General features: G+C 43.9%; 1 protein-coding gene across 4 annotated transcripts in view; it reads right to left on the reverse strand.

Annotated features, from left to right (window-relative positions):
- TSPAN12 (tetraspanin 12) overlaps positions 1 to 13418 on the reverse strand; it is a 62525-nt gene extending 49107 nt beyond the window's left edge. For 2 of the 4 annotated variants that reach the window (XM_084616883.1, XM_084616880.1), the window contains exons 1-2: positions 13196 to 13418; positions 12437 to 12574 (exon numbers count right to left, since the gene is read on the reverse strand). In XM_084616883.1, coding sequence (XP_084473009.1) covers positions 12437 to 12502 — 66 coding nt within the window. In that variant the 5' untranslated portion in view covers positions 12503 to 12574; positions 13196 to 13418. Of the gene's footprint in view, positions 1 to 12436; positions 12575 to 12983; positions 13101 to 13195 lie in introns of those variants that run through there. The other 2 variants (XM_084616881.1, XM_084616882.1) reach the window with 2 other exon arrangements.
- Positions 13419 to 15824: the final 2406 nt, after the last annotated feature.

Below are 15824 nucleotides of genomic sequence, written 5' to 3' on the forward strand. Positions count from 1 at the left end.
GGAAACAGGGGATTATAAGTGGAAGCCATCTGGCAGCTAGATTATGTATATAAATATAATGTGAACTTTTGGCTTTTTGACTCCAGGAAAAAAAAATCATCAACCCACACAGCATCTGTGCTTATAATGTCATTTGTTCTCCTCAGCACCTCCTCCTCCTCCTCCTGAATTCTGAGGATTTCCAGATCAACTCTCTTTGTCTGTGTCTATGGACTTGAATATGGTGCACTCTACTGTTACACATAAGTCATTTTAATTTAGTATATTAAAAAAAAGATTCTTCTAGTCATCATTCCTCCATCTCTTCAATATAACATGCAAATTTTAAATCTATGCACCATAGAAAAAAAGAATTCCATTTTCCCACTATTTTATACACACAGGCTATGTCTACTCTCCTCGGTAGGGGTGTGATTCCCCACCTCATGCACAGCTAGTTCAAGTCCATATAGCAGTGTAGCTACAGTGCCATGAGAAGCAGAGGCACAGCTGAACCTTGCTGAGTACAAACCTACCTGAAATCAGAGGTTATGCGTCTCAGCCGCCCATGCTGCCTCAACTGCACTGCTTATGCTCATGCTAGCTCGAGGAGAGCTAGCGGAAGTACATGTACACAGGCAGGGTAATCACACCTCTAATTTGCAGTGTAGGCATAGTCACAGAGAGAGAGGAGAGAGACAGACCCCATAACATTCTAACTTGGAAAAAGGAGGCTGTTGTTCAGCATAGGCCTGATCCTGCAAAGTTCCCAACTGAAGTTAGTGGAACTGAGAGCACTTAGCATCTCCCAGCACCAAACCCTGGGCCAGATCCTGAGTTGGTGTAACCTGGAGTTACATCACTTGACACCAGCTGAAGATCTGGCCTCATGTGTTCGCAATCCCCTCAGGAAGGAGCCACATCAGCCACCCAAAAAAAATCCTGGGGTGCAAATGAGCCTTACGGGGCAAGCAATGGCAGTCATATATCAACAGCCTGCTGCAATCCAATTTCCAAGGAGAAGTTGAAAGAGGCAAGGTGATGTGTTTTGTTTTGTTTCTGGAGGGAGGCCAAAAGGAATTAAAATTGGCAGATCCTATTTCAGCCAATTGTTTGCATTATGAATTTAGCACTGAATTATCAATCAGCAAGGAAGCTATACCAGATAGTCTTTGACTATCAAAGGGTACAGTATAATGGGGGGGAAAAGCATCAAAAATAATTTCAACTACATTAGTAATAATATCAGTACATCAGTAAGTTTTTAATCGACAATTTCTCTGTGGACCCCACTCTGTGTCGTAAGCATAACAGTAAGCTTTTTAATATTTGTTACATTATATATTCATCAACATGAAACTGAGTTTATAAAATTTCCTATCATATTAAATTTATTTTCACCTTGATAAAATAAAGATAATAAATAATGTTGTTTTCAAAGATCATCAAAATAAATGTTTAAATCACATACGGACATTCAACTTTCAAATTAGTTTTATTCATTTTGAAGTCTGATTGTATCCCATTCAAACAACTAAGAAATTGGATGTACAAGAACATATTCAGAGAGCTAGGAATGGCCATGCACAAGTTACGTCTTAAATTATTGTTAAGAGGCTTTATATAAATTGGATATTACATGTCTTAAAAGAAAATATCAAAGGTATTTTTATTCATTAAGCATGCCTGCAGAACTTCATTCATGACTCTGCTTCTTATGATGTCTGAAAGGTCATGGCTAATTTGGAAAAATAAATTTGATATTTTCAGTTAAGCTATGTACATATGTTTATATAAAGAGAGGGGGAAGAGCATTGACCCTTGTAACTAAGGTTGCATTCGTTTCCATTCTTAGCAACTTTTTGGTCACTCAACCTAAAAATTACTTGTTGGGCTGAAATTTGCCATGCTTACAATCTGCTTGAAGGAGATTTTCTTATTAATTATTATATTATTTTGAAAATTTGAGCAACAACAGTTAATCCATTTGGAAATATGTGGAGAAGGTAGGAAACAATTTTCTACGTTATTAAAAAATATGTTTTAAAAAAACAAAACACCTCTTGCATCAAAACAAATGGATGGGGTAAAAATCTTAGTGTCAGATTCTGATTCCCTTACTCATGCTGAGTAGCATTTTACTCCACACACAAAAAATTACTGTAATTTGAATGGGTTTACTTGGACAGTAAGATACCATTCACCCTGAGTAAAGGTTTCAGAATCCGGGCTTTAATTTTAGTATAAAAATAACCCTCACTAAGGGGTCATTGAGTGGTCCAGTGAAAACTGGCTTGGGTTTGACTAAGGTGCAACCTGGTAAAAAAATCACTTAGTGCATACACAGAACATTCTGGCATGGGCTTTCATCATTAAACTCACAGCTCAGCACAGCATAACTGTAGCTAACTTAGCTATTTACTGTTTCTTTTTTTCCTGAAATACTCAGGGACCAATTTCCCCCTCACATTCCAACACTATTGTCCCTTGGCATAAGAGAATGTAGAGAGAGGACTGAGTCCTCAGTTTTGTACCCATCTCCTCCATGACTACTCTCAACACCTGTACCTCTTATTAAATAAAGCCTCATACTGCTCCTCCAGGAAGCAAGCAAATATTATTTCCCTTATAAAACAGGCATAACTGAGATCCAGAGAGGTTAAGTGACTTGCTCGAGGTCACATAGGAACTTCGTAGCAAAGCACAGATCTCTGATGTGAAAGACTCATGTCTCATGCCCTAGACAACCTCACTTATCAGAAAAATTGCTTCCAAATGACAATGTATTTTGTTATGCTGTCTAAACTACTGATGTGTGCCCACAGACCTTTGTCTAGTGCCGTTAGATCTACAGATAAAGGACAAAATATTATTAGGCCCATTTTATAGATAAAAAGGAAATAGTGAATTACTTTCTGGACACCAGTGTGGGTTAGGCCTTACCTATGAGCCAACAGACTTAGACATGACAATTTGTTGTGACCTTCATAACATTAACCTCCTTGTTTCTCGCCTGTCAAATGGGGTTATCAATAGTTGCATATACCACTTGTGAAGGTTAATAAGAAATGCTATGCAATTCTTTTAAGTAATAATAAATATTTACACAGATATATTATTGGAGCTTGGAGGAGTAGAAAGCTACATAGGAGAAATACAAGTATTCTTCTTTATAGCCTATGTCTGCTGCCTTCCACAGAGCGTTGAGTCAATGGGAAATTCTCAGGCTATAGCAACAGAGAAGGGATTGGGGAGCATTGGCAAAAACATTTTCTGTAAAGAGAGAGGTCAATTTAAAGAGAAAATGAGAGAAAGTACCCACAAGAGCAATGGACCATTCATGCTGTTGGACGCCATGGCTTAGTGTTCTAAACATCGGTTCTGAAATATTTACTTTCCCTGGAGCCATCAGTCCAAATATAGACAGAGCTGGCTCACACCTTCATCCTCAAGGTGGATGCACTGAATTTCATGCAGTTAACTGTGTGGATTTTCTAAATCAGGCCTTAAAGGCTATATTTCCCTTGGCTGTCCATGGCCAGTAAGGAGTCTAGTGCCTTTGCTAACAGGAACTTCTCCCCAGTGTCACTGTCAAAATTCCCTCTCCCCACCAACACCATTTTGCAGAGGCTGAGATATCAGTCAGTCGCTGTAATTCCATGGGGCTAGACATATCTAATGCATAAAGAGATTTGGGATGAGTCAATACACACATTTACATTATGAGTGCCATCTATTCTACCTTCAGTGAGACACAGTATACTAGGATCACTCTGTCAGGGAATTCCCGTCCCCTCCCATTTCCAAAATGGGGGGCAGAGACACCAACCCGGAGCATGAAGCTCAATAGTTTTCCCTCCCTCCTCCCTTTACCCATTCACCTCTTACTCTGACAGCCCTGCCTCTCCCACATATAAATCCAAATGCCCCTTCACATTCCCCACAAAAAAGAGACCCAGGACTATCTTTCTATAGTATATCTTTGTACATCCCCTAACCAGAGCCCTGACGGAGGCCTTTATGCACTACAACAATCTAAAAATATTAGATAACTAATATAACCTAAGGATTCCTTCTTAATTGGGAAAACATTAGCACAAGTATAGCTATTAAATAATACACTCCTGTCCCTTTAAAATCCAGTCTTGCTGTGATTTCCTGCTCTGCAGGATAAAGTCCACTGAATAACCCTGAGTTCTGTAGAAAGAAGTTCCCTTCCTACAGCACTGCTGGAATATTCTCTTCATATATGGGAGCTGAGAAAAGTCTCTTCAAGAGAACAGTCCTTATCTAAAGCCAAAGGACTGAATCCATAGGTGCTCCAACTCCTTGCAACACCCAATGAAGTCATTTGATGCTGGAGAACGGTGGAAACAGCTTCTCTCCGGATTTGACTTTAATGAAATGAGGATACATTGATTTTGCTGTCATAACAATCCAGTTTAAGTATAAAAGACAGAAACTGAAGTTACAAGATACTACATGTGTATTTATTATGGTAACTGCACTGGATTTTATTCTGAATCTCACCTTAAAATATGAAAGGAGATATCAGGTTAAATGCCATGAGAGTCTGGCTTGTCTTCAGCTTTAGCACCAATCTGCAATCACAATAGTACAAGTATGTGCACCAACCTCAGAGGCACTCAAGGAAGAAATTGACTGATTTTATAATAATCTACAGAAAACAATACAAGAAATTTCACATGTTATTGGTGATGGGAAATTTTAATGCAAAAGTAGTATCGGACTGGAATTCCGATTCGATGGCAGATTCAGACTCAGTGAAGAAAACAGAAGAAGAGAAAGGTTAATAAATTTCTGCCTAAGCAACAACCTGGTGAAATAACATGTTTATTATCACCAAAGAAAGTCATAGAAGAAATGGACTTGGATATCACCAGATGGGCAAATGAAGAACATGATGGACTCTGTACTTGTGAATCGCAGATGAAAATCATGTGTGTTATCATGCAGGTTACTTGCAGCTGATATTGGATTAATGCAGGCATCAATAAGGTTGCAGCTGAGTGCTAGGAACAAAGATTTGCATGTCACAGTTTCAGGGTACCTTACTTTGTGAAGGTTGGTTGGTGAGTGGTGTACATTGTTATAGCCCCTGTGGAGATTTCAACCAGAGGTGCTGGACCCCAGTCAGACCTGCTGGGGAAACCACAGTGAGATGCAGAGGGACTGTAAGACTAAACTTCCAGTCTGGAAGGAGAAAGATGTGGGTCTCCGCCCAAAAGAGATGACTGATGGGAGCCAGAAACCTTAAGAGGGTGACCTCAAGGAAGACTGGGGTAGGGGGAGGGTCAAAGGTGCAGTTAATACTGAAACTGACACCATGATGTGGAGAAACTGAATGAGCCAGATAGCAGGAAGAAATACAATGAAGTTGTGAGGAAAAAATATCATGTCTCTGGTGAAAGAAAAAATGAACATTGAAGAGACATGGAATAGTGTAAAAGATAGGATTACAAAAGCAACTGAACAAGTGTTGGGCTACAAGGCCACAACAAAGAAACCAGGGTAGATAGCCTAGGTTGACCAGAGAGATAAAACAGGATGTGAAGAGAGCCAAATGTCTGGATAAGAGAAAAATGTAAAGAAACAGAAGAATACGCAAAGAGAAATGACACAGGGATTATATTGCAAGATAAAGGAACTGTGTGGGACATACAAGTTGAAGATGTCAGCAGTAAAAGAAAATCATAGGCAAATAACTGTGGACAAAGAAGCAAAGAATATTTTGAAGAGCTGTACAATGGGCAGAACACAATAGATGAAACAGTCTTGGAGAAGCTTCCCAGTACAAACAAGGGAGAGCAAATATTGGAATTCTTACAAGTAGTAAAGACCTTGATAGAACATTTGAAAAAGGTGCTGGGCAGGGACAACATAACTATAACACTGCTGCAGGCAAGCAAGGAGTACATGGTACAGACAATGCACAGGCTATTCAACTAGATTTACAAACAAAAACAAGTGCCAAAAGAATGAAGGAAAGCAATAATAGTACAGTATCGAAAAGGAGATCAGAGTGAATGCAAGAACTACAGAGGAATCAGCTTATTGAGCGTGCTCGGAAAAGCATTCAGCAAGACATTGCAGAGGAGAAATGAAGACGTACATGGAAGTGGCACTTGCAGAGGAACTAGCCAAATTTAGACCAGGATGAAGTACAACAGATTACCTACGTGTGATGAGACAGATATTGGAGAAGTGCACAGAACACAACTGAATCTGCTACCACAACTTTACAGACTTCAAACGGGCTTGTGATAGCAGTTGGTGGGAAGGGTTATGGTAAGTTTTGAGAATGTATGGGATTCTCAAGAAACTGATCAATCTGATAGAACACACCTATGGCAAATCAATGAGGACAGAGAGAGTAGACAAGAAGCTGATGGAATGGTTCAGGACAACTGTAGGAGTCAGACAAGGATGCACATTGTCACCAGATTTGTTCACCTTGGTACTGGAAGCAGTTATGGCTATAGCACTGAAAGATGAAATGGGAAGAGTCATGTTACGTGGGAGAGCAGTGAATAACCATAGATTCACAGACAATGTTGACTTCATAGCACTGACCCCTGAGCAACACAGTTATACCGACCTAATACACAATGTAGACAGCACTATGTCAATGGGAGGGCTTCTCCTGTCAACATAGCTATCCCCTCTCATGGAGGTCTTCACTGAAACACTACATTGGTGCAGCTGCACCGCTGCAGTGTTTTAAGTATAGACCTGCCTGAAGACTCTCAGTTATTGAGCAGGCAGACCAGCAGCTGTAACAGCACTCCAATTGCTTTTACTAAGCTCCTACAACCAGACTACTAAGTTATGACCCAGCTGACCCTGACTGAAAGTTATTAAATGGGATAGCAAGTATCATCAGGCCTACCATCACATTACTGTTTAGTGCTACAGTAACTAAGGTACTGGCAGTAGATTTACTCCCATCTCCCATATAAAAGGAAAGAACTTTCAGAATCTGAGGACAGCTGCAGCTACATGTTAGTAAGTGCAACATCATTCCCATCCTCCTCTCTTACTAAGACTGCCTCAGAACTTTCTGAAGCAGTAAAGACAAAAAAATATCATTCTTTTGGCCAGCTGTGAGAGCTGGATGGTATACCTCACTACGGACTTGTGGAGCAATAGGCCATTTACAGATTGCATAGGTGTTGGTGGCCAGTAGGTCAGCAGTGGCAGAAACAGCTGCCTCTATCAGCATTTCTCAACACAATTCATGAACTAAAGCCAATAAAAGGGCTTTTTCAAGCACAAAGCATTAAACTGTACACTATGGAGAAGCTACAAGCGATCATAGCAAAGTAGCTGACAAGCTCCTTTCTCTCCCCCCGCATTTGGAGTCCCTGACAGCAGCCAAAATGTGAAAATGACCATGTCTAAAGGCAACTTTCCACATTTGCAGTTTCCCAGTAAGACCAGTGGTTACTTTAGCCAGTACTACTAGGCATGACATCTTCTTAAAGAGCTTCACATGCAAAATGGTATTATTCTCTTTGAAAAGATATAGCTGCTGATGGCAATGTGGTAGAATTCCATGCTACACATGCGGGTATGGCTTAGGGTACCGCAATGGATGGCACACAGCATCATAACATTTTTGTGTTTGCTCCTTCCAGACCCAGGCCATCCGCCTGCACCTAGCCGAGAGGATGTAGGCAATCTCATGTTCATTTGATGATGTCTCAAAAGTAGAGTTCAGGAATGACCATGCTATCATCTTCCTACAGGAGAAAAAAATACCTATCTCCATAGCGTAATCTGCCTGCTCAAATAGACACAAGGTAATCCCACCACCAGCCTGCAGCCAAACAGCAACTCAGTGAACTAGAGAGAGAATATCACTGAATCCTGGCTAGGTCCCTCAAACCATGATTAAAAAAATATAATTGCTGTATTTCTTAGTTATTGCAAGCAAACCTTGACCGGCCTTTTAGCTGGGCACATTAAGGACAGGCTTCTCCTAGTCCAGGGGTTCTCAACCTTTTTCCTTCAGAGCCTCCACACAAACATGCTATAAAAACTCCAGGGCCCACCTATGCCACAACAACTGGTTTTCTGCATATCCAGTAGATTAAAAGCCAGAGCCAGCAATAGGAGGTAGAAAGCAGAGCAACTCCACAGGGCCCTACACCACCGGGGGCCCCACAAAGCTAAGTTACTTGGGCTTCAGCTTCAGCCCCAGGTGGGGGGCTCAGGCTTCAGCTTTCTGCCCTGGGCCTCAGCAAGTCTAACGCCAGCCCAGCTCTCTGGTTTATTTCGGAGGACTCCCTGAAAACTGCTCGCAGCCCCGCAGCAGGCCCCGGGCCCCTGGTTGAGAACCGCTGTCTAGACCACTAGTCATGAAGCTGTTTGGTGGCAGCATCAGCATTCGTAAGGGACACCTGTCCCACAGCAGCCAGAGTGAAAAGCCCCTTTAGGGTTGCTTGGAGGCATTGAGACCTGTATATCCCAGAGCTTCAGGTTGCTGCAGAAGACTAGAGATATACAGATAGCAGAAAAATTATCTTTGAGACACCTCTATTGTGTCTGCTAACACAGATCTGCTACTGTATTAACAGCTCCAAAGTAATGTGTGCCCTGCACATTTACAATAAGCTATTCTTGTCTAAGCTTCCTGCCATCCCATGCTTACTCTGAGGTGGTGTTTATTATAACTGTGACCAACCAGCAAAAAAGAACCCTCCATAGAGATCCCCCACTCCATCTTTATTCAAGTGAACATTTACTTCAATGTGTATGGGTTCAAGCCCGTAGAGATAAGTGCTTGGGGAGACTCATAGAACAGTAACTTAATAATATCCACTATGTGCACTGTACCAAACATCAGCAAGCAACTCGCTTTCAAAAGACATTTGTTAAAATTAACTTTAGTTAACAAATGTACATGTGGTCAGGGCAGAGAGGGGAGCAGAGCATGGCTGTCCACAAAAAAAGAAAGTGTGAGTATAATTTTAATGCACACCTAAGAGCCTATTTACCATCTACCCTTCCTCCAGCCATACAACTCTGACTCTCATCTTCTTTTTGCTTTGATTTGCTGAGCAGTTGTACTCATCTGCTTCTTTATATGTGAAGAATCACCACCACCAAATGGGCTGGACAATTTTTTATTTTAGTTCTAACTATTTTAATTTTATATATGGAACACATGATTTGTTGAGGAAAACTGCTTCAGTCTCTGAAACATCTGTGGTACACTCCTGCAACTCATCTGCGGACGCTGGCAACGTCTATTATTTGATTACACATTCACATGCTATTATTTTATCATGTGACTGCTTGAGTGCAGTGCCCAGGCCTCATTCAGCAAGCTTTGGTAACACACATTATTGTTAACAGTGGGAAAGATTCTTGTTCTGAGGATGAAGCTGGGCAGTTTGTTATGGTATAACAATGAGCTTTAGAAACGGTCTTGGAAAATCTCACATCCCTAGGGTGAGCAGAAAGATTTCCCAGTCAAGTCTACACCATCAATTCCCAAATAAGCTAGCCTTGGTTTAAAAAAAAAAGGATCTAGCCCTTAAAGTTGTAAAGAAAATCTTAACATACGAATGGAGTATAAAATAGAGCTGCTGTCACACTGCCAGGCCTGTAGTGTACTGCCTCCGTTCAGCAGTAGACCCAGTAAAAAACCTGCAGTAAAAAGAGCTGCAATAGCTCCCGATGAATCTTCTAGCTTCCAGCATGACCAACCCCAAGCATTCAAAAATCAGGAGTCAGGCCCCCAAAATTCATGAAATTGACTTTCCAATCACAACATTTAAGAAGAATACTGCTTTCTTTTCATTGTTCTTTTTGTCTTCCAGTGTTGGAGACTTGACAGTTGACATTTTCAAGCTGCAGATATAGGAGCTAGAAATTTAGCTTTTTTTTTTTCTTTTTGTAGAAGTGAAAGCAGAAATTCTGAGGTGATAACATGACTTCAGCAGTTGGGTCAGCAGCAACACTGTGACAGCCAATCCCCCACTCCTGGGCCAGGCCTGCTTCCTCTCTACTCCTCAGAACACTCAGGCTCAGCCACCCTATGGCCTTCTCCTTTGAACAGCCCCAGCCTCCACTTAATGTCCCTTGTCAGCTCTCCAGGTACATGGACCGGAACAAATGACACCCAGCTTGTTAGCCGCCTCCATGGATACCAGCAAGATTTCATAAGCAAGTGAAAAAGCCCAAGACTGAGGCAGAGGCATTATGAATGCAGCAATCAGCATGAGAGGCAAAACATCCACCATCAGGAAAAGATCTGCAGCCAAACGTGAAGTATGGGAGGTACCTAGCTGGCTGCTGCAGCTTTCAAAAACTGTTGCTGAGGTAATAGATTTGGTGGGACTGGGAAGAGAATGGATGCATTTGGGGAGGGAAGAAGAGACGAGAGTGGATTAAGTTGGTGGGAAGAGAGAAGTGAAGTGATGAGCTGAGGTGTGAATGGGGACTCAGTGAGTGGGGGGACTGATAGGTTAGGGGATGAACCAGTAGCTGCAGAGTGAGGTGTATGAGCAGTGAGTGAATGGCAGAATGAGGCCACATCCAAGTACATGTGTGTAAGATCTGTCCATCCACTCAAGTGTGATTCTGAATGCAGAAGGGGGATTTCTTATATTTCACTTTCAAACGACTACTTTCTAGGACCTTAAAGGAAATAATACATAGTATTGCAGCAAGCTCAACAGCACAGTGCTCCAGAAATCTCTCTATTTAAAAAAACAACAATAAAGCTCTGCGAAACCCGAATCTCTCAAATGCATTTAAAACAGTATGCACACCCAAAAAATGCAAACAATGTAACATAGGAATTAGCCCAATGGTTCAACCAGTCCACTATAGTGCCCAGTATCAAAGAAGTGAAAGAAATCCAGTAATGGAATAACCTCTCCATTCAGGAAATTTCTTACTAATTTCTATTAGTTAGTGAGAGACATGTCCACAAGCACCTATTTAGGTGTCTATGGCACATGGCCCTCAACACCACAGTATCTGAGCACCTCTCAGACATTAACAAACTTATTCTCACAACACTGTTGTGAGGGAGCAGAAATGAAGTGTCACATGGGAAGTCTATGCCGGAGCTGGGATTGAATCCAGCTCTCCCAAGTCCTTAACCGCAAGACCATCCTGCCTCTTGACCATGAGGATTTTTATTGGTTATAAATTACCTCTCATAGATTATTCTGTGCAATGTGTTCATGATCTGAGAGGAGAAGAGCAGGGTGCCAGAACTAATTACATGTACTTTATAAAAAAGTTTCCTCATCAAGTTACATGGGTTTATTTTTTAACAAACAGCCCATAAAATAAAGTGGGAATGCAGACTTAGGAAAATGGTGCAGAACAATCAAAACAGATACCAACTGATAAAGTTTGGCTAGCATCATGCTCCAGCACCCTGGGAGCACTCCACAGTGTCAAAGAATGTACCACTTTACATCAAATACTACCTAACAATTTCCTATCCCACTCCAAACGCAGTATGGCTCCCAGCCTAACTGTCAGCCATCTCAGGAAGGCTCTAAATTATGTCATTTAGCTTGTACATACTTCCTGCATGCCTGGTGAGTCTCCACACTAACTCCTCATAGGCCAACACAGCGGGCATGAATGAGGCTAGGATGAGCCAGTAACACAATCATACTATTTATGTAGGTCCAATGGGTGCATTTTGCCTTTAACCCTTCTATACTTAATCGGTGTAAAGCCCAATTATAAGGATGAGGTGCATTTCAATCTGTAAAATTGACTGAAGACCGTGAGGAATCTACTTCATGCACTTTGGGCAGCAAAAGCTACTGGAGCCAGAGCTGATCACACCCACTCCTGGGGCTAGTTTCAGAAACCATGATGCCTCTATAATAGAGCTTGGACTGAAAATCTGTAAACAAACAAAAAAAATCACCCCATCCCTTGTGTGATAACAAGGTAATACAATACAGAATGTCTGAGCCATAGCCTGTTGAAGATAAGGGAAAGACTCCCAGGACTTTGGATCAAACCCTCAGAGTAAATCATAATGGGTGTGTGTTTGGGACAACCACGAGTCAACGCATTCATGTGATGTTATGAAACCCATGAAATCCAGCATTAGCCCATCACTGGATATTTTCCCTCTCTAGCTATAGATATATATGTGCACAGCTGCACTTATTTATATCCCCAGGTTAAAATCAAGTCCAATTTTATTTGGAACTAGTTTCCAGGATCTTTTTGTCTTTCATCATCCTGCTTCCCAGATCAGATGTGACTGGCTGGTGGCCTAGACCAGAGGAGCCCAGAAGGGCAACGTCTCCCCGCTTTGAATGGAGGCCTGCTGCCCTTCCTTTAATGCATGCTCGGCGGTGCGCCCTAGCGGCTGGCTGGGGCTGTAACCCTAGCCGGGACGTTGCCACCTGCTTGGCTGAGCAGGGGCTAACTCATCCCGACTCACCCAGAAGAGCAGATTGAGGGCGTAGAGCAGGCTGCGCAGGCACTTCACCGAGTCCTCCCTGGCCATGGTGAGCCGCCGGCGGCAGAACGCCCCATCCTCTCACCACATCCTCCCACCCGAGGCGAGGCCGCCAGCCACCTGCAGGAGAAGGGAGAGAAGAGCACCGCTGTCCGTCGGCGGCCGAGCACAGGCAGCCGGAGAGGCAGCGGACCGGGCACGCCCAGGTGCGCGGCCGGGCTGCGGGCCGCGCTCGCTGCGCCCACCCCGCCAGCCTCCGAAGATTTGGCCGGGGGGAGGTCCCTCGCTCCCGGTTGTCAGGGCTGGAGACGGCCCCGAGGGGAGGCAGCCAAAGTTCCAGGTAAGTCTCCGGGCTGCCTCTCCCCCGCCCAGCCCCGCTCGGCCAGTCCCTGCCGGGGAGCCGAGGCTGGCAGCCCCAGCGAGCGGTGCCCTGCAGGCAGCCGGAGCCGCGCCGCCGGGGTAGGGCAGAGCGCGGACGCGGAGCCAGTCACCCTCCCCGCCCCCTCCGGAGATGCTGCTCAGCGCGCACCGCTTGCCTGGTCCCCGAGCGGCCGCCCCAGCTCCCCTGCCCCGGTGCCCGCTCTGGGCGGCGGGCGGAGAGGCAGGGGCTCCGGAGCGCAGGCTGCGGGGACGACAGGCTGGCTCCAGCGGGGAGTTTAGCGCGCGGCTCGGAAGCGCCCTCAGACCCCTCCCAGGGAAAGAGGCGCTCGCCGTGGGGAGGAGAGGCGGAGAGTTACTTACCGCGTGGGCTAGGGGCAGCCCTGTGCCCCCCGCTCGCTGGCTGGCACTCAGCGGGGCAGGGGGGGGCGGCACCAAGTCAAGACCTTCATCTCCGGGGAACGCGAGACGTTGCCTGCGAGCAGGGAAAGTGCTGGACACTTACTGGAAAGTCTCTTCCACTCCCTCCCCCTTTCTCAGCCCTCAGCGGCTCTGCAGGACGAGGCAGCCGCCGCCAGCTGCACACAACCTGCCACGCATGCTCCAGAGCCTGCTCCGGGCGCTTGTTGGGTCCTAGAGGCCACTCAGCTGAGCTTCCCTCTCTTCCACCCCCGGCGTCCCTGTGACCCTGCTGGGGTGAGGAAACTTGTTAGCCTCTGGCGGGCACCGCGCACCATGGCTTCTGCTGCTGTGCAGAAAAGATCATTTTCATGGTGAATTCAATTCTTAAAGAGTTGGGAACTCAGAACCACTGTCACCACTCCATGCAAACACAATTTAAATACAATGCGGTCCATTGCCAAGCGATGTATGTACTAGGGGGTTCCATCCTGCAAAGATACCGGCTTAATTTATGCCCTGCCAGGAGTTCAAATGAGAACAAGTTGCTTAAAGTTAAGTGTGTCCCTGAGATACCCTAGGCAGGATGCAGGCTATGTGTGCCTATGGTTAGGGAAGAAGTAAAGGATATCTGAAATTATTATTATTTATTATATTCATTATGTATTTAAGTTAGATATGGGCCAAAAAGGAAACCCTAATTCTGAACTTTTTCAAATTTCAGTGGGTAAGAGTTTGGATTCTACTCCCCAGATCTGAATCTGCTTGTCTGGTTTTGGTTCTGAGTCAGATCCAAAACCTGAAGTGCTCTTTCTTTACTGGTTCTGCCTTGGATGCAGTTGAAATCTTAGGTGAAAAGCTGTTTTTTGTGACATTGTGCCCCAGAGTGGCAAAAATCTCACAAGAATAGATGTTCTTGCAAGATTGACTGAAATGTCACAAGATTTCTTCATTATTGAATCTGAACTTGAATCCTAGTCTAAAACTAGCCTAGATCGGCTTTCAAAGAGCCTAACACCATCTCCTCCACCCATCTCTAATTAAGAGAAAGGAAGCTCTTCAAGATTCAGAAATGAAATCCCCATGTGTAGATTGCTAGACTTAGCGTCCTTGGACTGAAACCTGGAGTAGAGGGCTGGCCTAGGTTCCCCTACCAGTCATGGGGAAGTGGCACAGTCTGGGCAGTAGAATGGAAGACTGCCTGAGACATTTTGTCCAGAGAGACTTTGATACCCTGGAAGGGGAAGACTACAGTGGGCTGGTTGGAGGGTATGAAGACGAAGCACCCCTGAGTCATGAGGAGAGTATCGTGACACCAGAGAAAGAGATCGCAGCATGAGCAACCAAAGGCAGTGGTGTCAGACTGGTGAAGATCTATTCACCAGTTGGTCCCTAAGGAGGTGCCCCAACAATAAGTAAACACTGTGGCAAGGCCAAAGAAAAGTCTACCACTGGCTACATTGGAAACATGGCCTGAACAAATATTCAAACCCCAGATGTTTAAATGCCAGCTACTGTGGCTGCTGTTAGGGCCTGCATTAAGCTATCCTCAGATGCTTCCACAGTTTCACCTGATGAGAGGCAGTAGCAAAGGTTCAGGGGTCTGATGCTTCACGCTCACTTACGCCTGTGCAAAGTGAGTGCAGAATGGCTCTGTGCTCACTTTGTACAGGTATAAAAGGTTATGCAAGTGCGGGGCATTGGTGAATTGAGCCCATTGCTATCTAAAGGTTATCTTTCTGCATTGCAGTCTAGGAATAGATGGGATACTTTACTGCAAGTCTCAGCCTTTTGGGAACCAAGGGCCTCCCCTTTCAAGGTGGAGAGTGCCTTCAGGAAGGTGCTGCAAGTTTTTAATTTTCATCCTCAGTAGATGTTGCTGACTTTATACCATATATCGAGAAGGAAAACTGCAAGAAGAATGGTAATTCTTTAAAGGTGGGGTTGTGTGTCCCTTATGTTAGTGAGTGCTTACTCACACCAGTAGTCCCATCATAGACAATGGGTTAGATCCTCGGTTGGTGTATATTATCAAAGGCCCACTGTTTTCAATGGTGCTATACCAGTTTACACTAGCCGAGGATCTGGCCCAAAGGGACTTCTATACAGATACTTACTTATGTGAGTAAGGGTTGCCTACTTTAGCCTTAAAAAAAAAAAGCACACACTTTTGTTCTTAATGTCTGTTTGACTTTGTTACAGAAACTAGCTTGAATGGATTTATTTGCTTTTTCTTCTTTGGTTCTGACTCTGCACAAAGTAGACTAAGTGAAATGATCTGGTTGGCATACGGGAATTCTTGCTGCTTGCTGATGGAAAAACTTTATGTACGTAAAGTATCAGTGAATCCTCTGGACACTTTCAGATGTATGTTCACATTTAAATAAGCAAATACAGTACTTAAAATATCTGGTTGACTGCTAGCCTCCTGATATATTTTAACCCTTGCTGTGACTCAGAGTAGAACAAAGTTAAAAGGGAACCAAGAACATTCAAAAAAAATGTTACACATGGGAAATCTCAAAGGAAATAAGAAATAATGATCTTGGTTGGGGCCTGTAGACCCTAGTGTAATACAAATTAATAATGTGTT

This window comes from Lepidochelys olivacea (assembly GCF_965140295.1).
Source record: "Lepidochelys olivacea isolate rLepOli2 genome assembly, chromosome: 1".
NCBI classification, from domain to species: domain Eukaryota; kingdom Metazoa; phylum Chordata; order Testudines; family Cheloniidae; genus Lepidochelys; species Lepidochelys olivacea.